The sequence below is a fragment of the Sebastes fasciatus genome, chromosome 9, assembly GCF_043250625.1.
Source record: "Sebastes fasciatus isolate fSebFas1 chromosome 9, fSebFas1.pri, whole genome shotgun sequence".
Taxonomy (NCBI): Eukaryota; Metazoa; Chordata; class Actinopteri; order Perciformes; family Sebastidae; genus Sebastes; species Sebastes fasciatus.
Window position 1 is genome coordinate 553,825 of NC_133803.1, and position 27,673 is coordinate 581,497.

Sequence of the window (27,673 nt, forward strand, 5' to 3'; positions counted from 1 at the left end):
ATTATTGTAAATCAATTAGCAACACAAAACAATGACAGATATTGATCCAGAAACCCTCACAGGTACTGCATTTAGCAGAAAACAATATGCTCCAATCATAACATGTCAAACTGCAGACCAACAGGCAACAACAGCTGTCAGTGTGTCAGTGTGCTGACTTGACTATGACTTGCCCCAAACTGCATGTGATTATCATAAAGTGGGCATGTCTGTAAAGGGGAGACTCGTGGGTACCCATAGAACCCATTTACATTCACTGATCTGGAGGTCAGAGGTCAAGGGACCCCTTTGAAAATAGCAATGCCGGTTTTTCCTCACCAAAATTTGGAGTAAGCTTGGAGCGTTATTTAGCTTCTTTCGCGACAAGCTAGTATAAAATTGGTACCAATGGATTCATCAGGTTTTCTAGTTTCATATGATACTAGTATCTTCACTCCAGCTTTAACTGAGCCCGCTACAACCTGAAAATTGCAAGTTGCTGGGGGTCTTGCATATTGGTTGCTTGTGTGCTGTTTACAACTTGGCCAGTTTGAACTAATATCATCAAGACTGTTTCATCAATATGTAGTTCCTTTAATGTCAGCTACATAATGCTAAATCATCCAGGGGGTGTCCCTTAACAAACACTGTCTTCTGTGTGAAGAGTTGTGTACCTCCACTCTGGCCTTGTAAAACTCAATGTCGTGAAGCCTCTCCTTGTATCGGCTCAGCTCGCTCTCCAGTTTGTCGACGCGGATCGCTTTCTCTCTGAGCGCGTCCAGCTCGTCGCGATAGGCCCGCGCCGACCGGGCATCTGACGCCAACTGGAAGCTCTGCAGGAGTTGACAGCCAAATATATAGCATGAATATATGCATATTTTGAAATAAGGACTAACAAACAAAGATGTCAACAGATAACAATCCTAAATGAAAAGCTACAGATGTTTTTAGAAGTCAGTGGATTGTAATGTGGTATGACTGGTAACTTATCTATGAATAACTAACAGTCATGTCTGTTATATAAACGGATAAAGAACAGAACAAAGTCTCCACACTATTAATTATCACACACACACACACACACACACACACACACACACACACACACACACACACACACACACACACACACACACACACACACACACACACACACACACACACACACACACACACACACACACACACACACACACACACACACACACACACACACACACACACACACACACACACACACACACACACACACACACACACACACACACACACACACACACACACACACACACACACACACACACACACGTCCTCCGTGCCCTGAACTCATCCACCTTGTTTACAGCATCCAGCCTGCCGCCCACTTCGAATCAAAAGCCATGTGAGGCTGTTGCTAGACTAAAGATAGCTCTAATAGCCTGTAATGAGCTAAGTCACTAGTTAGCTGATTAAAGCCTGGCAGAGCTGCAGACACAAAGTGCTTAGAAAGAGGAGGGAGCAGCAGGGGAAGGAAAGATGAAGTCATATGAAAGTGTCTGTGTGTGTTGTGTAGGTGTGTGATTAATTTGCATTACCTCTTGCTGAAGCCTCTTGAGCTCCACTTCCATGTTCTCAAGCTCCTGCCTGGTGTCCAAAAGCTGCTCACTCTTCTCCTCCCTGAAAAAGAGACGGGGAGGGAGAGGAGTTAAACAAGGAGAAAATGGAAAATAGGTAGAATGTAACCCAGAGAGAGGAAGGACAGAGAGAATGCAAGGAGGTAGAGAAAGATACAGGTTTCTCTGCAGCAAAAAAGCAGGAAAGTATGATGTTTTGTGCCTCTGCTTGTGTGATTACGATTAAACCGTACAACAAAAATCATGTGCCAAGTTTGTTTTATTATGTGCCTGCATGTCTTTGTACCAATTCAGAGTATTAACAAGGACATTCCTTTAGGCTGTTTCCATTTCCAAGCTTGCTGCTAAATGGTTTAATGGTAGCAACCTATTGACATAGTTACACAGAATAACGACATGTTACATAATCTGCCTGAATAGCTTCACCATCTTCACTGACTTTGAAGTATTTTAGTTTCAGTAGGTTGACATTTTGATAATATTTTGGACTGTTTCAGTAAATGATCGTTATTAATAAAGCAGGAGTTTAGAGTTTAAACATCTTTGTTAACTGAGTATTAACATGCGTCCTCAGTGATCCGATCACAAGTGGACAGCTCTAAGTACAGGTGTGAACGCATCGAGGACGCATTGAGATCGGATCTTTCAGACCACATTCAGAGGTGGTCTGGGTCACATATGACCTCATTCTTTTAGCAGCGTGTAGTGAATGTGTCCTGGTCTACATTAAGGGCCGCCTACTCATCTGATCCACAGGATCACTGAGCTCCTCAGGTGAACCGACAGACGAGCGCTCGTCTGCCTCGCAGCATGGAATCAGCCTCTTTGCTTTATACTCTATTCTGTCGGTACATCTGTATTTTATTAAAATATACCTTATCTATTAGGTTTAAGTTTAATTTATTTGCACATACATAAAACTGCACAATCCCCCCCCCCCCCCAACCCTAGGAGAAAAAAACAATAACAAAAATGGAAGAAAGATCTAAACTTACATCATTTTAAAAAATGCAACAAAAGTTAAACAACAACAAGAAGCACACAAAATGAGCAGTGGAAAACAATCCAATAAAAACAATGAAATACATTAAAAAACAGTACAGAGAAAAAGAAAAAAATATATTTCTAAACATATCAAAAGATAGTTAGACATCATGAATTAAATGTGATGATAACTTCCTTTTAAAATGTTCTGAGGATAACGAGCTGTTGATAACGTGTATTTTGGTGTTCCATATTTGTACACCAGGATATCTGAGGGAGGACCAGCCACGTTCTGGTGAAGATGATTAACCCGTCTAGTATCATGGGAATGAATTTGAGAATTAGATTTAAAGAAGTTGCTAAACGATGATGGTAAAGAAGAAGGCCAGAACATGTATTTATATATAAACACACATATCTGATAAATATTTATGTCGTAAACTGAAAGAATGTTCAGTTTCCTGAACAGAGGAACGGAGGCCTCCTTAGAGTTTGACAAAGTTGCCGATTTGGTTAACAAAATGTCATGATTAACAGCATTGAATGCTTTAGAGAGATCTAAAATAATACCAGGTGCAAATTTGTGATCATTTGTAGCTGCATGTATTTTATCTACGAGTTGTAAAAACACCATATACTGTAGGTTGAATGTCCCTTTCTAAATCCATATTGATGCTCATATAAGATGTTATTATCATTTAAATGCATTAGAATTCTGGTGTAAATTAAGTTTTCCAAAATGTTTGAAAAGCAAGGTAGTAAGATAGTTTGTAAAGCTAGATGGATCACCAGTTTTAAATAAAAGTATCATTTTTGCTTTTTAAAGATCCCTGGGAACAATACCCGATATATACCATAGATCGACTTCAAATATGAGTGAGAGGTTCCGATATGTAATTAGATACCTCTTTTACTAATGAACTACTAATTTCATCATGGCCAGCATCTATAGACCATCTATAGGCTACATAGTCTACAGACTATCAGACTGGGAACAGGAAGTGCATTATTATCATACTGTCGGAGATGTGTTGGTGTTTTTGTTCCGTTGATTTGCGCGAGGGGACAACATATGAAACTAGAAAACCTAAGGAATCCATTGGTAACAATTTTATACTAGCTTGTCGCAAAAGAAGCTAAATGACGCTCCAAGCTTACGCCAAATTTTGGCGAGGAAAAACTGGTATCGCTATTTTCAAAGGGGTCTCTTGACCTCTGACCTCAAGATATGTGAATGAAAATTGGTTCTATGCGTACCCCAAAATTGAGCGTAACTTTGGAGCGTTATTTAGCCTCCTTCGCAACAAACTAGTATGACATGGTTGGTACCGATGGATTCCTTAAGTTTTTTTAGTTTCATATGAAACCAGTGTAGGGACCTCACCAGACAAAGAGCGGCCTAAAGCAGAGCTTTAGGAATAGGCCTAAGGAACCGGCCTACATGGGAAATTAGAAGCCTGATAACAGTAACACAGACTAACGGCCAACTCTTGAAATCTCTCGGGTGGGTGTGAAATTTAATTTGAATCCAAATAAGGGTTCCCATTGGACGAGGCTAACAGGAAATGTGGGGTCCTTCCGGTGACACGCCCACAATCTCACAGGAGATAAAAGCACGCCAACCTGAAGAATCATTCCCTTTTCCACTGCGACTTCACGTTGCTACAGGAGGTACCCAACGCTGCCGCGTTCACCTTAAGACCAAGCCACAGTTCCTGACCTCGCCGGATGAGTTAAGCTATTGTTGTGTCCATCAGACTTTGATATCATCATACCTGCAGAAGGAAGAAACAACCCCCGCTCTTCACCAAGGAAGACGACAAGGACCCCGTTCTTCACAAAAGGAAACGAGCGCACCGCCTTTTCCTTCATTTCTGGCTGCTTTCCCCTCCGCTGCCACACGGAGGTCCAGCCTGCCGTTCATCAGCTGACGAGCATCATAATGGCCCGTTATTGTCCGAGCCTGCGTGACGCCGCCGGACCAATTAACGACGATATACTCCACTATCGCTCCGAAGAAGCGATTCAAGTAAGAGGCTTGTGTCTGGGCAGAGACTAGTGAAATTGTGTATTCCAATAAGTTAATAACTATTGTTGATTTATACTGAACGTACGGACCGCCGAGTCCGTTTGTTTGCTTTGTTTACTTTACTTGCTTTGCTTTGCTTGTTTGTTATGCTTTGTTTACTGTTGCTGACTGTTTGATCACTGTGTGCTCCTTGTGTTAGCTTCTGCCAAAACGGGAAGATCTGTAGCTGTAGTTTATTAGCAAAAGACCAGTGCACGGCTGACAAACGTGAGTTTGCCTGCCGAGCTCCTGAGTAATAATAATCCAGCTATTACATCTCTCGCGCGGCAGTTAGGATTCCTGCTGCTGCGGTGTTTACTGTTTTGACTGTGATCACTGTGTGCTCCCCGCCTTTCTTTTTCTCCACTCCTACTACACACAACATTCCTATTTACCGACCACGTGGGGACTTTACGTTCCCGTTCGTGCGTTGTCGGTAACTTTCGTGGCGCTTCCGCCACCAGAGCAACTTCTCCCTCACGTGACGTAACCACTTACGTGGTGACGTCCACCGCGGGCGTCCTTTGCTCCTCCCACACCACACACACACACACACACACACAGACACTCCTCCTCACATAGGCTTACACATCCATTACTTTATCGACACGTGGGATTCACCTCCCGTTTGTGCGTGGTCTGTAACGTTCGAGCAACCCCCCCCCCCCCCCCCTTACGGGACGTAACCATTTACGTGGTGACGTCCACTTAGGGCGTCCTTTGCTCCTCCCATACCACACACACACACAGACACTCCCATTTCACACCTAGACACACACACACATACACACATTCATACACACACCTTCTCTTGCTTTTGTGTTTTGTTTAATTCTAGTTTAGTGCTTAGAGCTGCATTGTAGAATATCCATTTGTTTATTAAAAGTGTTGTTAATCTTTAATTACTACTGTTTAATAACTATTGATTTAGATTGATGTTGTTAGAGTGTTGTTTATTGTTGATTGAGATCACTATATTTAAATAAATGGTCTTATTTTAAATAGCAGTTGTCTGTGTTTATTGTGCATTTATATTGTAGTAACAGCTGGTTGTGAGAGTTAGTGCTCGGATTCACCCTTCACCGTTCATCTCCTAAATGTAAAGTAGTGATTAAATACTGGCATTTGGAGTGAACAATCCCTTTATGAGACTGAATTAACGTTTTGGTTATTGGTCCCTGATTCCAGGGTGGTGCCCCGTTCAGTATTAATGTTTATTGATAATTCTTACTAATAATAATAATAATTCTATGAATATTATTTATTAATTAGCTAATAACCAAACCTGTTCCCATTTGTAAATCCCCTACACCAGGATCTTCACTCTAACTTTAAAACTGAGCCGCTACAACCTCCGACAGATTGATTGCGTTAATGTGTTAAAGAAATGAGTGATGTTAAAACGATTTTGTGTTGACGCTTTATTAACGCCTTAACTTTGACAGCCTTAGATTAAATATTTGAATCAATTGAGAGTCCAAGTTAAAGGCTTCTTAATTCAAAAACTACTGTTAGCATTAAATCATAGCATACACAACATCCCATTAGGCATATTAGGACTCCGCAACTCACATGTTGATTTGTTGGGACTACTTCAGGGGTAAACATATGTAAATTTGCCCCTGGGACTCAAACCCCTTATCGTGCATGCACAAATTCTCCGGGCTCCTACCAGAGAGGGAAAATGTGTCGCACTGCTTTGAAGTAAAATGACTGCATTCCTGAGATGCTGTTCTGTGTGAGTGTGTGTGTGTGTGTGTGTGTGTGTGTGTGTGTGTGTGTGTGTGTGTGTGTGTGTGTGTGTGTGTGTGTGTGTGTGTGTGTGTGTGTGTGTGAGAAAGCGCTCCACTGAACATCTGATGGCCTATTTGATTACAGCTCTCTGGAGATTCAGGGTGCATCTCAATAAGGAAAAGGCATTCTTCTTTTCTTCTTACTTTCTTTCATTTATCTCCTTCCTCCCACATCTAATGTTTGGGAAGTTGGAGTCGACATGCAGGCAGGATGTTCCTTTACCCATTTCTATTTTGGTTTCATCAGTTAACCCCCTCCACCTCCTGCAGCCCCTCCCCGTCCCCCCTGCAACTCCCCTTCCCCAAATCACAAACACCTGTCAATTGTAGCGTGGCGGATTACCTCTGGGCTCATATTATGGATGCAGCTGGCTCTGCTGCTTATGCTAATGGTTTAACATGCGCTGCATCTGCGCAAGCACAGACACAAACACTTTTATGCACTGCTGTATTTGAAAAGCAAAGAAACAAAGGCAACCTTTTCCAGTTTACTACATGTCTAACTGGTACCCTCATCTTAATATTTCAGTCACCCTACATCTGGACCCTATTCTAAAAACAGAACCGTGTCTTTCTGAGAACCAGCAAAAAGCATTTCAAATATGAAGTAGCAATAATAAATATTGTTATAAGCAAATATATCACTATCACCTGGAAGTGGCTGACTTTTGTCTACACAAACCACTCCCATTCACATGTGCTGTATATAGAAACACATGTTGGGTCAAACATTACCAAACATTTCCTGTGTAATATTTGAACTGTTTCTTAACTACAATAGCTTGTCAAGGAACAGGGGGATGTACCTGTACTCTTCAGTACAGAAATAAAAATATAAAAAAATAAATGATCAAACATGATGAATGAAACAAAGAATCAACCCTCACCTTCAGTATTCAATTGTACAGTAAAGAAAGGATGAATTCAATGAATGAGTCCTGCAGGAACGTGTGTTAGTTCACTGAGGATTACAATACAGCGGACTGGTTGAAATTACAAAACCAAACTAAATATGCACATTCAGTGTGGTTGTAAGTAGAGCTGTTAAAGTTCATGCGATGATAACACAAATTTGTTTTAATGCTACAAATTTCTTTAACGCAACTTGTGATTTTTAGGTCGTAGGGATCAGTTAGTTTTAAAGCTAAAGTGATAGAAACCCTCAGGAATCCATTCGTACCTACCAACCATGTCATACTAGCTTGTCACGAAGGAGGCTAACTAACGCTCCACATGCTTTGGGGCAAGTCATAGTCAAGTCAGCACACTGACACACTGACAGCTTGCCATGTTATGATTGGAGCATATTGTTTTATGCTAAATGCAGTACCTGTGAGGGTTTCTGGACAATATCTGTCATTGTTCTGTGTTGTTAATTGATTTACAATAATAAATATATACATACATTTGCATAAAGCAGCATATTTGCCCACTTCCACGTTGATGATTAAATACTTGACAAATTTCCATTTAAAGGTCACATATTATACTCCATTTAAACTAGTTATTATAGGTCTCAGACACCTCCAAACCATGTCTCTGAAGTTTTTTTTTCAAAAAAACAATCAGCTCATGCATTCCAGCATGTCTCTATAACCTCTGTTTCAGCCCATTTCCAAAAGTGCTGATTTCTGTGTCTGTAGCCTCTGTCTCCTCCCACTCTGCTCTGATTGGTCAGCGTTTTCTGTCAATCAAACGTCCTCAACAACAGCGTCACCCTCCCCCTCCCTCCCGGAGAAGCTCTCTCTCTCTCTCTCTCTCTCTCTCTCTAGAGAGAGAGAGACGAGTGGAGAGATAGCAGCTAGAATAAAGTTTATAAACCACTTTAAAGTTTATAAACCAGAAACTTCACCCAGCGCACGTTACCGGAGGAATCTGATCAGAAATCGGCGACACATGATGAACATCTGCGGTCCAGATTCCAGGTTTTCCTGACGGTTTCTCTCAGGTAAATAATGCTGTTTATATCTCTGTTAGTTAGCTCAGTGTTTACCTCATGCATCAACTCTGTAAACCGTAAACATACACTCTGTTTTACGTCTGTCTTTACAGATCCATCTGTGAGAAATGACCGACAGAATCATCCCAGAGGAGAGCAGACAGCTGTGGGCAGATGGCTCTGTTTACATGGAGATACAAAGCTAACCCGGTAGCATGTAGCTAACCCGTTAGCATGTAGCTACATGCTAACGGGTTAGCTACATGCTACCGCTATGACACGGTGTGTAAACACAGCGACCATCAGGGTGGAAAATAGAAGATGTGAAACAGTAGTCAGTTCATTATTTCTGCTAAAAGATAAATGTATGGAAGATCAGAGTAATGGTATATTATTTACAGTAGTAGCTGTCTCTGTGTTACCATGACTACAGACCACCGGAGCTTAGCTTACCATAGTTTACCAGAGCTGAAGACTTTCTCCTGTACCATGTTAACATAACTAACTAACTAACAGGTGAGATGATTACAAATGCTGTGAATAATTAATATTGTCATCTGTCTACTCAAATAAAGTTTGACTGTGAAACAGAAATGTGTTGTGTTGCTTACAAGTCACTATTTACTACCTGTAATCTGCTACATGCATGACATCAAATATATATAATATATAAATATCATCTGTTTAAACAGTGTAATTACATAAAGCCTTTGTGAATGAACATGTTATATTTAGATGATGGGAGTACATGAAGCCTGTTCTGCTGGTTCTTGCAGACTAACTGTAGGGAGCTACTTTGCTCAAGTTAGGTTGAGGAGGAGAGACAGTGACGCGCTGTGGGGCGGGGTCAGCTACTGAAGGTTCTCTCTGGTTCGACCAGGAAACCCTCACGTGACTTGCATTCCCTAATGACGTCAAGATACAAGGAAAAAAGCGAATTTTTTTTCTGCACCCATTTCCGGACAAACGGAGGAGGAGAAAAAGAGAGAGGATGGTCTTTTATGATACTATGGTGGCCTGTAGACACACTGGGGACAGATATTGATGTTTAAAAGACATGGAAAAGTGCATTTTGCATAATAGGTGACCTTTAAAGTAAATTTTCAACAGATAAAAAATTTGATAAATTTGCGATTAATCCCAATTAACCAAAGACAATCATGTGATTAATCACGAATAAAAACGTTAATCGATTGACAGCCTTTTTGAAAAAAAATAAATAAAAAAACATTTCCAAACAAGATGAATAAAAAGAAAAAAATCAACCTTCAGTATTTAATTGTACAATAAACAAATGATGTATTCAATGAATGAGTCCTGCAGGAACGTGTGTTAGTCGACCGACTATTAATCAGTCTGGAACAAAATATGCATTCCTGCCTTTCATCTCACTGAGTAAGGGTGCTTTCACATCAGGGACCCGGGCCCGGATCCGAGTACACTTGTCCCCAAAGTCCAGTTCGATTGATTAGTGTGAACACTCCGTACCATACTCGGGCGCAATTCATCGATCCGTACTCGAGTCCACTTGAAAAGTTGGTCTGGAGTAAAAATAAAAATAAAAATAAAAATAAAAATAAAAATAATAAAATCAGTCAAATTTATCGTTAACTTTGTTTATTGTGCCTTTTGACTCTTTTTTGGCAAATGAAGTACACTCAAAATAGTATAGGGAGTCTGTAAGTCTGTAACCATAACTGTACAAAAGCATGGTTTAAGAGGCACTGGATTATTTACACATTATCATATGTGTATTATTAACATGATATTAATATTTCATTTTTAAATATCACGATTATCGTCAATACGGTATATCACGACTACCCTATTTCAGATCCAAAGACCTCGACTAATTCATGTGTTTTTTATCTGGATTTTTCTAGGTCAGTCTAAACTGAACATTTACACTCCGTTGCCAGTTTAATTCAACTGTCCCGCAATAAATTCTACCTTCATGAAGATTAGAATAGATTTTGTGGTGCTGTTGAACTGTGTTGCATTATACATAGAGGTGTTACTGTCATTTAGAAAAAACTGAACATTATAACATTCATGAAGGTAGCATTTATTGCAAGACTGTTGTATTAGACTGCATTAGTTTTAGCCAGGTGTACCTAATAAACTGAGTGTATTACATTCACATATCTGGAGGTCAGAGGTCAAGGTGCCCTTTGAAAATGGCCATGCCAGTTTTTCCTCAACAAGATTGAGCATAAATTTGGAGCGTTATTTAACTTCCTTCATGACAAGCTAGTATGACATGGTTGATACCGATGGATTCATCAGGTTCTTTAGTTTCATATGATGCCAGTATCTTCACTGTAGCTTTAAAACTGAGCCCCAACCTCTGAAAGGTGTTAACCCGCTAAAGAATTTAGTGGTGTTAAAATGAATTTGTGTTAAAGCGTTATTGTTACGTTAACTTTGACAGCCCTAATCATTTTTTTAAATATCCCTGACTGTGCTGAAAAACAAAAACAGGTACATGACACCTATATTTAAAGCTAATACAGAACTTTTAGAGGCAGATGAATGGAAGCAGTACAAAATACATTTTTGGCAAGGGAATTGGGTAAACACTTATTGAGGAAAAGCAGCTCTAAATAGGATTGTCAAAGTGTTTCATGTATAAACTCAGCGTGTTTCTGAGCTTGGACAGGACCAGGAAAAGCAGCCAAGACACAGAAACATGAACAAACAGACCACTGTGGGAACCATACCCCCCGGCTCTGACCTGGTCTCCTTCCGACACATACTCACAGTAGACACACACATTTACATTTGTATGCAGAGTGACAATATTTGTGCATGTGCATGCAACCAGACACAATAAACACACTCCTCCTCTGCCTGAGAGAAGAAACTGCAATCATGTGACCAGACGACATCAGCACAGACTGACTTAAAGCCCTTTTTGTCCCTCGTCGGGTCCATCACAGCAACAAGTAAACAAAACCATGGCAACCAACAAACAAAGCAACTCATTGGCTGTCGGGTGTTATTCTGTGGCCCTATTTAGGTCTACTGAAGAAATGGTCATAATGTAGGTCAAAGAAGTATAAGGGAGATGTCTACAGTGATGAATGTCAGACCTTTTCAGCACGAGAACCACAACGAATGACTTTAGGCTCAATGAGAGACTACTGTACACAATATCTGTCATAGACCATCACTGAAATCTAATCCACGGTTAGAGGTTTTACAGCATTTCATCTTGAAAACATTGTGTAAAAGAAGGATAGGCTGTGAAACATACAACACCTCTTCACCTTCTTACAACAAAACCGGTTCTGTCACAGCATTCAGTATCAACAGCAACCACATGATGCCAGCCAGTCTGTTAGATTAGAGGTAATGTTGGTGCAGCAACACTTAAATACTTCCCCTTGTCAGAAGGTACTCCCTTTCTAACTGGTCTGTGTTGACCATTAAGCCTTTGTCTGGCAAGGGATTATAGCACTTTAAAAAGGAAGTTCTATTATTCATAGGCAGAATTTAAAAGGCCTTTCCAAGCTTTGTGAGAGGGGGTTTACTGTGTGTGTGTGTGTGTTTGCGTGTGTGTGTGTGTGTGTGTGTGTGTGTGTGTTTGCGTGTGTGTGTGTGTGTGTGCGTGCGTGCGTGCATGCGTGCGTGCGTGTGTGGTGCAGTATGACATCACAACATCCTGGTCTTATGTGAGTAACACAGATGTAGGAGGAACTTGACTGCTGGTCTCCATGACTCTTCCTCTCTGCATTGTCGCTGTTGTTCTCTAAGCATCATGTTTGAGGCTTGAATGCAGTCATTAAAACTCCCAATAACAACTAAGAGCATACAGTCATCGTGTGTTCCTGTCAGGATCATGATGAAGAATCCCATTCTGATGTAACCAGTCAAGTCTCCAAACAGCAAAAAACACCATCCAATGCAATAACCGTCAGGGTCTGAAATGAAGGCTTTCCTCTGCCTGCCACTGTGGCATGTAAGTATTCTTTTATCTGCCACTTTTGAAATCTCTGCGCTAAATAAAGGAACAATATTTTAGATCTGATGTCGTTCAATGTTCGATATATTTTACATAAAAAACATTGTATACATGGTAAATTACAGTGTTGGAATTACACCATAGCTTCAGGGGGAGCCCTATTTTCAGGGGTGAGATGGTACTGTACACAGTATTGTACTTTGCTATCACCATCTATAGTGGTAATAGTATAATTATCTAGTTTATTTTGCAGGTGGCTGGTGTTAATTTCAGACCTTGTCCTCGTGACTTAAAGGTAAAGATGTCACGCCACCAATAAACAGCAACGTCCCTGATTCGAATTCCACCAGGGAACTTCAATGCATCTCTGTTTCTCCCTCGTTTCCTGTCATATCTCCACTATCGCTATCTAATTAAGCATTAAATAATAGATAACTATGCCAAAAAAAGTTGGATGAATGTCTACCATTAGGACCCAACATCATCATCATGAACTAGCCCAGTGGTTCCCAAACCTTTTCTGTCAAGCCCCCCTTCGATGATATAGGAACATTGTTAACAAATGAAGGAATTCTGTCCACAGAAAAACGATTGAGGGCTTTTATTTTGAAATGAAAGCATGAAGTGTTGATTTAAACCCCGCACTTTATCAATTCATGGAGCTCTCAAAGTGACTGCAGGTACCTCACCACTGACTGCTCATATTTCAGAATAAAAGCCTTGTGTTAACAAATGAAGGAATTCTGTCCATAGAAATACGCTTGAGTGCTTTTATTTTGAAATGAAAGCAGGAAGTGTTGATTTAAAAATAAGTCTTTACTTTTTTTCATCTCCGTAACATATTCTACAGATAGACCTCGAAACTGTAGTAAATTCTTGCTGGTATGATGTTAATATACTGTCAATAGATCACCTTCACTGTCTGTTGCTGCTGTGAGACGCAGCTGAGACGCGCGTGGCTCGCGTCAAAAGCGAGACCTCTATTCTATAAAAGAGACGCCCGTCTTCGTCTCACGCGCGTCTCATGTGGGCAGTGTGGCTGCTCTAACCTGTTAACAGGGACGCCGAAATAAAAAACAACACGCCATGCAGCCGCCACGCGCTCCTGACTGTATGTGTGTCCACACTGTTAGGTGCAACCATGTGATATAGTGCCCTATCTTTACAACTTGTTTGCAATTGTATTTGTTATAATTTTATTTTATATTGTTTTACCGGTGTGTGTGTGTGTGTCTGTGTGTTTGTGTGTGCCTGTGTGTGCGGGTTGGTGATGAAGCCGTGCCCCCCCCTGTTGATCCACTGCGCCCCCTCAAGGGGGCGCGCCCCCCAGTTTGGGAACCACTGAACTAGCCAATGACAATCTGGGACTTTGAGTTCCCTGTTCAGATTGATACAGAGGACTGTAAACAAATCAAACATGGGAACTACAGTAGCAAACAAGATTAGGGTAAATAGTTACAGTCTAATTCCAGCAAATGCCCTTTTTCTATGTAGTCTTTGAGCTGGTCTATGGCTATTTATGGAGTTATAGTTCCCGTTTTACTGAATTCAGTTCAGTATTTGTTTTATCTAGCTGATAAAGCCGTGGCACTCACAATTCCTGTCGAAGGCGTCTGATCTTGGCCTTGGCATCAGCCAACTCCACAGAGAGGTGCTGTCGGCTTTCGGTCCTCCTCATACTGGGGGAGTCACTGGGAGACTGGGTCGGCCAGGGAGCCTGTGGAGACAGCTGCACGCAGTCTCTCTCCTGGGTTAACTCCACTATAGTCTGCATGAAAAGAGGGGAAACAAGACTTTCAAAATAAAACAGGAAGCAAACTAGAACCAAAACCCTGGACCATGACAACTCGTGCAGTATAATCTAAACAAGTCTCATGATTTTTTATTTTCAAAATAACTGAAAAGATGGGGCGGGGCGCAATGAACGAGTGACACATTTCCAATCGCTCCTGAAAAAACTTTGAAAATATGTGAATTATACTGCAATTTTTGTTTTTTATTCCATATAATTTTAGTTGGTTGTGTTTACGGGAAGTACCCGAGACTTTTTTTTAACTCTTTTGGCCAGCCCAATAGAGAGCCCGATGCCTAGAGGGAGAGGAAGAGGAAAGAGCAACAAAGGCCTGTCGCCAGCACCGACCTCGCCAACTCATCACAGCCCGAACACATAGCGATATGCTCCAGGAGGAACAAGCACCTGTACTCGAGGCCATCCGAGGTCTGCGCTCTGAGGTAGTTTCCATCAATGCTCCACAATTGATGCCCATATTGAAACGGTGTCGCAGATGTTTCGAATGGAAATTGACTCTCTTAGAGACGAGTTTCGCCCTGCTATCACCGCGCTCAAACATACAAGCAAAGTAAACTGCAAAAAGATCACAGACCTGGAATCAGCGGCTACTAATGTCTCAGGTTTAACTACCACCTGGGAGACAATAAAGCGGCTATCGGATGAGCTAAAAGTGGCACAGAACAGATTGATGTTTTGGAAGGTTTTTCACGCAGAAACAATGTGAGAATAGTCTGGATTAAAGAGTCAGTTGAAGGCCCTCGTCCTACAGACTTAGTCGCAGGGCTGCTCAAAGACACTTTTCCTATGGATGAGAAGCCTCTGCTAGACCGTGCACACAGATCATCACGCCCAAAGCCCAGAGAAGACCAGTGGCCCTGTGACTTTATCCTCCGGGTGCATTTCTTTCATGTTAAAATGGAGATTCTACGGCTAGCCCGCAATGCTACACTGGAGTTTCAGGGACAGAAGTTCTCTATCTACCAGGACTTGGCCCCTACGGTGGCAAAACAACGCGCTGCCTTCGTAGACGTCAAGAGACAGTTACGAGACCACCCACATATGGATTGCGATTCCCTGCCCGTCTCTGGCTGACCCATGATGGGAGAGATCACCACTTTGACACTCTGAGAAGGCTATGGCCCATATTCAACGCCACATCAAGAGGCCTTCAACTCATTTGATAAATTCATCTGTCCTACCAAGTTGATTTGGCTATGTAAGTAGCTTTGATTTGATCTGCCATGATTATAAAACGTCTTCACTTTCCTTCATTTATTTTTATTATTAGAATTATTATTTTACTATTTTGTTTGTTAGTGGAGCTACTTATTATCAGTATCACCATTTCTGGGGGGAAAAGGAAGTTTCTATGTTATAATCTGTTCTTATGTTTACTGTGCCAGACATTAAAAGTATTTTGTGTACATCCTTACAGCACACTCTTACAATAATATCACTGTTTAAATACGGATTTTATTTACCTTTGAGTACGGATAAGGCTCTTCGTTTCATTTCGTGGAATTTAAATGGCTTACACTCCTCCCTCAAGAGGAAGAAGGTTCTCACGTATCTTAATAAAAAAAAATGTGATATTAATTTCCTATAAGAAACTCATTTATGTGAGAAAGAACACGAGGAACTGGGTAGGCTCTGGGGGGTCAGATATTTTCCAGCTCATTCACATCTAGTTCAAGAGCGGTTTGCATCCGAGTAAACAAACAGGTGCCTTTTATACCTGAAAAGATAGAGAGCGACCTTGGAGGACGGTGTGTAATAGTCAAAGGCAAGATGTTTTCTGAGAGGATTACTCTGGTGAATATTTACGCTCCCAGACTTGACTTGACAAGACTTGAACATTTTTCTGAAGCTGAGCAGCCTTGAGGGTAAAGTCATCATGGGAGGAGATTTTAATTTGACACTGGACCAAAGTTTAGATCGCTTTTCCGATAGAAAAGTTCAGAAAACTAATTCAGCAAAGGCAATCAACACTTTCATGAAGGATTATGGTTTGTGTGAGATGTGGAGGTGAATGATTCGAAATTTGAAGAATTTATATCCTAACAGATTCGCTTCTTCCTAGAAATCAACACCCCATCTGCTTCCTCTCCATCTATTCTTTGAGAATCCTTAAAAGCTTACCTGAGAGGACAGATTATTTCATATACCTCCAGGATCAAAAAAGAGTCACATAAACAATTAGAACTAGACATCAAACAACTAGAAAAGGAAAATTTCCGCACTAGATCAGCAGGTTTAGATAAAGCTCTAACTCAAAAAAGAAATCAGTACGACATTACAACACTTATAAAGTAGAGAAGGCTATGTTGAGAACTAGACAGCGCTATTATGAGCTTGGAGACAAAGGCCATAAACTTTTCTTTTTTTTTTTATCAGAGGGATATTCTAGACCAACCAATAACCAGAGGAAAGCACTGAGTGCTCTCACGTGTCTTCAATCGGGAAAATCCCAAGGATTAGATGGTTACACAGTCGATTTTTATCAGAAATTCCAACAACATTTGATTGGCCCGCCAATGGAAATGTATCAATACATTATTGACAAGCGTGTGTTGCCTCCAACTCTACGAGAGGTTCTGATTTCACTGATTTGCAAGCCAGAGAAGAACCCCACCCTACCTAGTTCATATAGTCCAGTCTCTTTACCCAATGACCTAAGGTTATGCAAAGGTTATTGCCCTTAGACTACAGAAATATCTCCCCTCGCTAGTAAATGAAGACCAGACCGGATTCATCAGAAATAGAATGTCGAGTAATAATTTAAGACGCCTTTTTTCACGTTATATCCGAAGCAAAACAGTCAGAGGAGCCTACAATAGTGGTATCCCTCCACGCTCAAAAAGTGTTTCATCGCGTAGAGTGGGAGAATCTTTTCAAGGCTTTAGAGCACTTTAATTTTGGGAAATACTTAATTAACTGCATAAGACTCCTCTATGTCAGGATACCTTGCCAGAGTGAGCAATGGTATCAGATCCCTTTCCTATTGGTCGATCCACAAGACAGGGTTGCCCCGAGTCCCTTACTGTTCGCACTAATGTTCGAACCCCTTGCTCAGAAGATAAGAGAGGACTCTCGTATTGCAGGATTTTTGGTGGGAGACACAGAGCACAAGGTATCGATGTACGCTGACGATATCTTACTATATCTGTCGAAACCTCATCTATCGCTGAGGGCCCTGTTGAGTGTGATAGAAACGTTCAGTCAGTTTTCCGGATATAAGATCAATTGGTCGAAGAGCGAGGTCCTCCCAATATCCAACTCAAACTCCCCTCCCTCTGGGTATGAACCTACCTTCAAGATTACGATAACGCTCTCTCTCTCTGAAATGACCTGTGATTGGCCAAAGTCTTCCGTCACTAGCTAGATGTTCTAAAGCCTGAAAACAGAGCCATGACGAGAAGCACAAGTCTAGTTTTCTCTCAGAACGCTTGAATTACAATATGCTGAAAGGTTATTATGGAAATTTTGCCCAATTATGCCAAACATATTCTGCCTACTGCCAATTCAATAGAAGTCTGACTGTGTGAGTTCACATTTGACTACTCAAAACCAGACTCAAGAAGAAAACACATTGCAAAAAGAGTTAAACAGAAATAGAATGTTGAATCTGTATTGAGGGGAATCTGTACAGAACTAACCAGTGTTGCTATTTCCTGCAACGGCAACAGTTACAAGAAGGATTGAACAATTGGACTAGATGCAAAGAGGAGAGTTAATTTATAGATTCAACCAAAGCAACCCCACCACTCAAACCCAAAACATAGGCATTAGCAAAAGTACATACACAGTCCCCCACATAGACTATTTTCATCTATTGCCCGTGACAGGAAATGGGATTTTAATTGAGAGCGGCTGGACTACACAGTGATAATCTGGAGGCTATTAGAGACACACACACGGATGCACGCACGCACACAAAGATAGGCTATATCAGTTGTGGGCATCTGCACCCGATGGGTTGGAAACTCAATTAATGACGCATATACTCTATGTAAAACACGCGCGCACGCGCACGCGCACACACGCACACGCACACACAGTTAACGGTTTCAACCCTTCCTTCCTGAGGCTGCTCTCTTGTGGTAACGGCAAAAAAGGGAAAAGTTTCCACATAACCCTGACTAGAATTAGCCCGTCAGTTTCATTTGCAAAGTTCTGTTCGTAGAACTGTAACAAAAATCCACAAATACACATCCGCACACAACAACCTCCCCGCTAACCCATAGAAAGAGAATATGAAAACACACGATGTACAACACTTTCCAAGTTTCCTGCCTTGTCTATTGAACTTATTTATTGCTGTTTGGCTGATGTTGCTTTAGTGATAAAAGAGATTTCCAAGACTGCTCAATAAAGTCATATTAGCACACATAAAAACTTTATATTAGGGCTGTCAAATTTAACGTGATAACGCAAATTTGTTTTAATGCCACTAATTTCTTTAACGCTTTAACGCAACTTGTGATTTTTAGGTTGTAGCGGGCTCAGTTAGAGTGAGGATACTGGTATCATATGGAACAAGAAGACCTAAGGAATCCATTGGTACCATGTCATGCTGGCATTTTGGAGAGGAAAAACTGTCATGGTCCCTTGACCTCTGACCTCTGGATATGTGAATGCAAATGTGTTCTATGGCTACCCATGAGTACCATAAAGTGGGCATGTCTGTAATCACATGCAGTTTGGGGCAAATCACAGTCAAGTCTGGAGAATATCGGTCATTGTTTTGTGTTGTTAATTGATTTCCAATAATAAATATATACATACATTTGCATAAAGCAGCAGATTTGCCCACTTCCACGTTGATAAGAGTATTAAAAACGTGACATATCTCCCATTAAGGCAAATTTTTCGAACAGATAAAAAATGTGCGATTCATTTGCGATTGATTGATGGATAGATTAACTATTTTAATCGATTGACAGCCTTACTTTATACAGTATATGTTATTACCTCCAGCTGTGTGTCCCTCTCATCCACCAGGCGTTTGAGGTGGAAAGCCAGGTTTCTGGAGAGGCCATCCAGGTCCTCAGGAGGCATTTCCCCACTTTCCAACCACTGCAGGTCCACCACGTTCTCCTGATTATGAGTCACCTAAAACCACAAACACCATATCACCGACAACCATTCAAATTTAGACCCCGGTACATTTCTCAAAAGTTTATATTCAACTATTAAACTATTAGCATACTGTACATTATTGGAGCTAAAGGAGGTCTAGTAGTTAAAATATCTTAATACAGGGCGCCTGGGTTAGCTCAGTTGGTAGAGCGGGCGTCCATGTATTAAGGCTTGGTCCTGACCGCGGCGGCCCGGGTTCGAATCCGGCCTGTGGCCCTTTCCGCATCCACTCTCTCTCTCCCCCCTTTCAAGACTCTATCCACTGTCCTGTCATAAAAAAAAATGGAAAATGCCCCCAAAAAAAAAAAAAAAAAAATATCTTAATACATCAAACCGGCACATACAGGTACTTCGCAAAAATTCAAGGCCGCGCCCCCTTTTGGGTGATGGAAAACCAAAGATCCCATAGACTTCAATGCATTTTGACGTATATTTGGATTGTAATTTTGACAAGTTCGTATACATTCATCTCGTTACAAAAACGTTTATTTTAAACACATGTCTAATAATCATTTTGCGATCGTGCCTGAACCTGAGCATTCATGATACCTTAATAAATGAAGGTTGATCGCCGTCATGTCCCTTCAGTCTTCCCCTGTCCAACACAGTGGCCAGATATAGCTGATCCAGACATCTCTACATATCTGACTGAATCCCGTTAGGCTAGGTGTTTATGTCTGTAAATGACCAACGTGTTAATAACCAACTGTTTGATCTATAGGCTGGAGACAACAGTCTGATGCTGCTAGAACGTTAATGTATGACTGTATTACTGCAGCAGCCTCACAATCCATCTAACATTAGCTGGCCATGCTAGTCACTGTCACCAGCAGCAGTTAGCCATTTACCACACTCACAGTGAATATTCATATATCGTATGAGCCTCAGATGTCAATGTGAAAGCCTCGGTTAACCCGCTACTAAGCAGCTTTTCATCATTTCCTCTCCTTTGACAGCAAGTTTCTTTCCCCCAAAAGGGAGCGCAGCCTCAGCGATGCCGCCATGCTGGTCTGGTCTATAGTTTGGAGCCATAAAGCCATACCGCTCTGGTCTATAGCTTGGAGCCATAAAGCCCTTCTATTATATCTTTTTTAGGACACGGCAGGGGAATAAATCGCAGATCAGTTTTTGGATTTATTGTTGGTTCAACCAACTACACAGCAACTCTTCAGCATAGCGCTATTACTATTACCGGTTTGTTTAAAATAGAAGTTTGGAGACATGTTTCAACTTCTTCTCTTTACGCTGTTACCATCTATGAGGGACACAGGATTGTTTTCCCCCAAAAGGAGGTGTGGTCATGCAAGCCTACTCAGGATGAAATATGGTCGGTCTAATGTATTCTCTCCACTTTTGTTTTCTATGGGGGAGAAATACCTCTTGGATGTGGGATGCTATGGCAGCTTTGGTGTTAAAGTCCAGAGTCTGGATACACTCAATGTACTCTTCCTTCTTCTCACACTGTAAACAGAGGTGGGGGAGGAGGGGGGGGGGGGCATTTTTGAGATGTTAGAGAGTGGGTTGAGGGTCAACTGGAGGTTAGTAGACCAACATTGCAGACACAAGGCAGAGGCAGAATTAGTTGTACTTAGGCTAGTCTCCAACGCAACTTTATCTTGTGGATCAGACAAAGATTCATTCATTCAAAGATCATGTTCCTCTCTTGCTGGCAGAAGATGAGATTAGAACAGAAAGACTCTGCACTACAGATGTAAGCTCTTTTTCTGGAAGTAGACAGGATATTAAGTCGGAGTTACCCGCATGAATACAACTATAGTGTCTTTTTGCTAAAACAATAGAGCTGGTGAAAGGTCAATGCCCGTGTTTGAAATGCAGTGAGTAAGAGCTGAATGGGTCTTTGTCACAAGACAGGAAGATGTTTATTACAAAGTATTAGCTATACAAAAGAGTTTGAGTTCATTCATTTTATCAAAGGGAGCAAATGGTTGTAGTCAAAGGAGGCTGAACCAAATGGAGACTGGCTTTGGAATCACTAAAAGATGACCAATAACTACTGTAGCTCAATTGAAGACCGCACCAGAGTTTGATTAAAAACAGACTAAATGTTGGCTTGTGAAAGCGTTTAAGTGGACTAAACTGTGCTCTTACCTGGACAGCACAGCCTAGTAGCAGCAGCAACAGCTTTTCCACCTCCTCCAGACCTTGCTCTAAAGAAAAACATACAAAGATACAGAGTATTATGAATACAGCCAAACCACTTCAAGTATGTCTGCATGAAACACCAAACAACAAACTATTTGCAACCATTTGTTTCTGTTTTGTCTTGTCTGACATTCTGTTCAATCAGCGTGTTTGGTTGAAGAAGGAGTAGGCTAACAACGATAGATAACTATTGATAGTGGTAGAAATCTTTGCCACAAGCACCTCACCACAAAATGGGAGATCTGGTGATTGATGGAGGGTGATAACTGACATGATTATATTTGTAAAGCCGTTCTTTACAATGAAGTCTTACAAAGTGCTTTGTAATAAAACATTGTAATTTTCTTCAAATAGAGCTGTACAATTATCTAGGTTATAGCCTAATGTTTCTTGGGCAAATGGGGTCTTACTCATTTGCCTGCTCTGGCACATGTTTAAAGTCATTTTTCTATTAAAAAAAAAGAAAAAGAATTCAAGATATCGTAGGTCACAGTAGAGATGCCACCTTGCAAACATATTTGCCAACGCTCCTGATTTTCATCGCCCTCTCTCTGTATCCTCCCGTGGTCACAATTATCCCATATTTCTCCTGATTATGGCAGATTTTCACACCTTTTTTTTTCTTTTTGTTATCTCAACCTGTTTCTGACACTGTACAGTATAAGCCCTACTGTTTCCACCCGGACGACAATAGAGCTACACCACATATTGTTTCCCGTTGGAAGAGATGCTTGTGACACAATGTGGTTTGAGCTGTGCTCGCCGCACATCACAGCAGGCAGCACCTAAAGATGCAGCAAAAAGCAGTCAATGTGTGGCGCTAGCCATTGGAAATAATGGGTTTTAGAGCGCGGTGGTGCCGTTGTCGCGTGAAAGGGCCTTCAGTGAGTGAGAAACAGAGAGAGAAATGGAGAGCACTAAGAGAAAGAAATACTCAAGCAGGGGCAAAAAATGAAATAATTAATAAAAACTGACGAATATTAGTTTATGCCAGAGATTCAAACAAGTTCACACCAGAGGGGCAAATTACTCAGTTTTCTCTCCTGAGAATTAAAAGTAAAATTAAAAGTAGGCCTTTTTAACATAAAAATTCTGTTGCAGTGCACTTATTTTATTTTCATTCTTTAAAAGTCACCAATATGCAGGAAACAGTCTCTGAAACTCACATTTTTCTGGGGGATGACTTCCAAGCCCCCGCTTTGGTTTTGAAATCCTCCCTCTTTTTGAGATCTCAAGGTTGGTATGCTTGGAAAAATCATCCATATATCCCGCATTTACTTAGGAATACCAATTAGAGCTCCAGTAGGCAACAAGTTTATGGCATCAATGGGCAAAAATCCCATAATAACCTTTCAGCATATTGTAATTCAAGTGTTCTGAGAGAAAACTAGACTTCTGCTCCTCCTCATGGCTCTGTTTTCAGGCTTTAGAAAATAGAGCTTGTGACGGGAGACTTTGACCAATCACAGGTCATTTCAGAGAGAGAGCGTTCCTATTGGCTGTGCTCTGGCTGGTGGGCGGTGCTTGGTATTTCCTCAGCAGATCTCAACATGGCTGCTGGGTCATAAACTTTCTCATTTTACAGCTAAACAGTGCACTACAAGATGATTCTGAGAACATCTGAGGAGAGGAATAGGCATTACAGTAACAGAATATTGATTCATATTTGATCAGTGCTGCCTAGTTTGACTGTTTGATCAGAGTTGAGTGATTTACTCGTGGCTCTCATAGATGGCAGCTGGATGGCAGACTCCAGATCAGCTCTGACTGTTGGTTTTCTTCCGGTCTGTGAAATCTGGCAGATGCCGTTAGGAGCACCGGAGGACCCGGAGGACTTCGGAGAAAACCAGAAGGCACCGGAGGACACCGAGACACATGACTTTTTTCAGATTACCTTTTTCATGTACTACTGTCAGGATATAGTGACCGTTTTATAAAAATAACTGTTTTTAATCATATTTGCTCCATTGCTGCTGCTTTAACGAAATTCTCCGGTTGTTACAATTTCCCTTTAATAAAACCCCCTTCTCTAGTAACAGTGCCACAATGTTTTCCATAGAGTAGAGAGTAGGCCGGATGAACTTCCAGTACACTTCCACATGTCAGGACATATTGTCAGTAACCGCTGAAACCCACAAACAGCTGCTAGCATGCTCAACAGGCCTGAGCTCATCTGAGGGATGTGATGCTGAACAGTGCTGCCAGCTCATCATGTGGCCCAGGGTGTAATGAGCGCTAACAATGGTTCTAATTCCTATTAATACATCCAGATTAGTGACTGACAGCATGTTTTTTTGTGTAGGGTGGTGTAAGGCCCCTATATTACTGGATTAATAGGGAACACTGCCCAGCATGGACCCAAATTGAAAGGCATATTCTTAAGACACAAGACCTATCCTATATTCCTTACTGCTTTATGTCAAAAAATGTTTAGACATTTACAGCTAACCCCCTTCTTAGCCACTCAGTGAAGATTTGGGAAGATGTTCATAAATACTTGAAGCATCCAATTTTTATCTCTCCCAAGACAGCCATTGTGCTTAATAACACTCTACCGTTAGCCTTAAGAGACCATTCCTTTATTTATTTATTTATTTGACCTTTATTTAACCAGGTCAAATCAATTGAGAACCAATTCTCATTTACAATGATGACCTGGCCAAGAGGCAGCAGCAAGAGTTTAGACTGTGGCTGCAGAAGGGTATCAGAAAAAATAGAGGATTTATACCAAGGGGACACATTGATGTCTTTTGGGGACTTGAGAGAACGTTACCAGATTCCGGCCACACACCTATCCAGGTTTCTTCAGATACAACACTTTATACAATCTAAGCAGGGAGGCTCTCTGGTTAGGCCCAACTATTCCCCATTGGAGTTTCTATTGCTCAAGGAAAATGTGAACAAACCTATATCACAAATATACAGTTTACTATCTGAGTATTCTAATGCTGACACAATGGCACTAAAAGAGAAATGGGAGAGGGATCTGGAGATCCAGATCACGGATGAGCTCTGGAGTGATATTAATGAGCATAGTACCAGGTACAAACTCTGTAGTTACAAATTTATACATAGAGCATATGTTACGCCTGAGAGACTATGTCGTTTTAAAACGGACTCATCGCCTCTCTGCCCCCGCAGCAAACTGGAAACTGGTACGTTGGTACACATGGTGTGGTCCTGTGTCGAGCTTGAATGGTGGTGGCTGGAGATCAGTAACATTCTTGGAAAAGTCCTATCAAGTAAAATATCTCTTTCCCTTGTGATTACTATGTTGGGGGACCTGACTGATCTGAATCTTAAGGGGTTAAGGGGTTTTGTTAACCTGGCAATCACGGCTGCCAATAGATGCATCACATCTAAGTGGAATCATGAGGATCCCCCTAATATTACTCAGTGGATTAATGAAGTCAATTCATGTGCTCCCTTGGAAAAAATAACCTATGTTATAAGAGGTAGCCCACAGTTTTTCTACAGGGTATGGGATCCATGGATCACTTATATAATTCTTATTAACCTTTCTAGTGTATTTACTTAATTATTAATTATTATTTTCTATTATTTTCTACCTGCTGTTTTCTTTTTTTCTCTACATTTATTTAATTAATTAATTAATTAATCTATTTATTTAAGGTTTCTATCTTACCACCATGAACTATACTACTGTAGTACTTATTACTTTGAATTCTAACTAACTAATTAAATGATTTAAAAATTTAATTCTTATGTTATTTTTTCTGTAACTTTACCTCTAGGGGTGGGAAGAAGGCTGGACCTGTCTCTGTGTGGGAGTGGGAGGCGATGTGTGTATTTATGTATGTACATATTAAATGTTAAATGTAAGATATAATTTTTTTTGTATTATGGCACCGGTGTTATGTTTTGTTTGGAAAAAAAGGAATAAACAGAATTTTCCAAAAAAGCATACCCGTGCCTTAATGATGTCCATTCCTGCAACAGCCCTAACTAATTTGATTAAATAAGTGCACCTGCAGAGGACTGATTGTACCAAGTAGCATCCAGACATAAATGACAGGGCTTTATGCGTGTTAACTGGGACACTGTTGGAAAAGCTCAAATGAAGACTTGAGTTTCTTGCCTGCAATCTATCCACTTTGGAAAACCTAATTTCCATTCCTGCTCTGATGGTGGTGTGCTATCAGTCAAGAGGATGTCACTGTTGTGTGCTTAGTTAGTACTGGAAAATGTATCATCAGCAGCTGCATTCATGATATAAGAAGAAATATTAAGCATATAAAGAGAATATGAGCAAATTTGGGCATAGATGGAGATAACAGTTAATTCTCACAGCTGCAGGACGTAATGGTACACAATTTGAGCCACAGGAACCTATTCTAGTAAGGGAAGGGATTTAACTCAGCAAATCTACTGAGGCAACATAGGAAAGATAAGGACCCTCATAATATAAATTATTTATACAGCTAGAGAGGGAGAACAAGAGGGAGAAATGGTAAGAGGGAGAGATGAAAGGAAAAGAGACAAAAGAGGGAAAGCAACACAAACACAAGGGAGGCGTATAGAAATAGAGAAACCAAGAGAGCAGGAGGAAGGCAAAGAGGCAAGGTTGAAAATAGAAAAGAGAAATCTCCCCCCAGCAGCAGCAGCAGCAGCAGCAGCAGCAAGGAGGCGCTACCATCTCTTTGCTAGCCTCATCTTTTCTCCCTCCCTCTCTTACTCCCTTCTTACACACACTCACTTCATCCATCCATTTATTCTCTGCAACACGCATCCACCCATCCTCCCTTCCTTCCTTCCTTCCTTCAACATTGTTACAGATCATCTGTGCCTCCCGAGTGTTCGCATTCACTCATCTAGGCTTCCTTTTTCACCTCCTGTCCTTCCGCCCCACTTTATCCTCTGAGCAGGAAACAAGGAGGTCAGACGGACAGTGACCAACCCTTCTTCCTGCAATGCCATTGTTAATCTGTGTGTGAGGATGTGAGTGAATAATAATAATTAAAAAAAAGTGTGGCTGCGTACATGTGCAATCAATTGCTCCAACCCTGTCTTCTGCCATCATGAATAGATTCATTCAGGACCCCATGACTTGCATGTTAGCGGTGAAACTGGTAAAAGCAATCTGATATTGCTTTGACAGCATGCCAGAGTATATTCAGCCCATCTCACTGGAGCAGAGGATAGAGTGGGCTCAACTTTATTTTAACATTATGTCAAGGCATATGTGCTTTAAAGGACAAGACAGAGTGTCAATGGACACCAAAGACAGACAGCCTGGAGCTGAGGTCAGTGTCATGAGCAAAAATGAGCCAAAGTCTGCCTTTACACAAGGAGCACTGAACCAGATGGTAAATGGACTTGCATTTATATAGCGCTTTTCTAGTCTTCCGACCACTCAAAGCGCTTTACACTACATGTCAGCATTCACCCATTCACACACACATTCATACACTGATGGCAGAGGCTGCTCAGGTGCCACTTTGCCCATCAGGATCTAATCTAACTACTCATTCACACACCGATGGCTATGCCTTCGGGAGCAATTTGGGGTGTGTCTTGCTCAAGGACACATCGATATGTGGACGATCTGCTCTACCCTCTGAGCCACAGCCGCCCCAGATAAACATGATCACAAAAAAAAACAAATAATAAAAAAAAAAAACATATTGGTCAAACTGGCATTTTCTCCTGCTTATCTTCATTGTCTCATTCTCAGAACTTTCAGAGCCAACACAGCGCTTCTCTCTCAAACACACACAAACCATTGTGTCTATTCTATTCTTTCTGGAGACACTAGACACCACAACACTGTGAAAGCAGACTGTATAAACAAACCAAACATTCGCCTACACACATGGAACACTGTTTAGTTGAGTTAAAAAGTCAGGCCTGCTATTTTTGCTAGACAAGTTACTCCTTTACTCACACACATAACCGTCAAGCCCTTTGGTTCATGCTCACTGCCAGCTGTCAACAGTTGTCTCCTCTGTTGTTGCTACTGTTAATACGAATTCTGATCATTGCTCATTTAAAACCATGTTATGAGTCATCCTCATGTTTGGCCATATTTATGGTTAAAAGTATTCATATTACGGCTGTCAATCAATTAAAGGGACTGTTTGTAACTTTCAGAAATGTCTTGTTAACAGCTTCACCTGTGTCCGTTAAGTCAACGAAAGTCAGCGTCCTGTTGCTCGCGCTTGTGCTCGCTCTACATAGACATGAAGGAGCATCGCTCAACACAGTGAGGAGACACGTCA

The 27,673-nt window shown here is 41.1% G+C and overlaps 1 protein-coding gene across 9 annotated transcripts in view; it reads right to left on the minus strand.

Annotated features, from left to right (window-relative positions):
- ccdc88ab (coiled-coil domain containing 88Ab) overlaps window positions 1–27,673 on the minus strand; it is a 144,715-nt gene that overhangs the window by 46,721 nt on the left and 70,321 nt on the right. For all 9 annotated transcript variants that reach the window (XR_012595160.1, XR_012595162.1, XR_012595161.1 and 6 more), the window contains exons 5-10: window positions 21,381–21,439; window positions 20,649–20,732; window positions 19,104–19,244; window positions 13,936–14,108; window positions 1,554–1,635; window positions 654–812 (exon numbers count right to left, since the gene is read on the minus strand). Coding sequence is in view for 6 of the 9 variants with exons in the window: in XM_074645460.1 (XP_074501561.1) it covers window positions 654–812; window positions 1,554–1,635; window positions 13,936–14,108; window positions 19,104–19,244; window positions 20,649–20,732; window positions 21,381–21,439 (698 nt within the window). In the remaining 3 variants the exon portion in view is untranslated. The remainder of the gene's footprint in view (window positions 1–653; window positions 813–1,553; window positions 1,636–13,935; window positions 14,109–19,103; window positions 19,245–20,648; window positions 20,733–21,380; window positions 21,440–27,673) is intronic.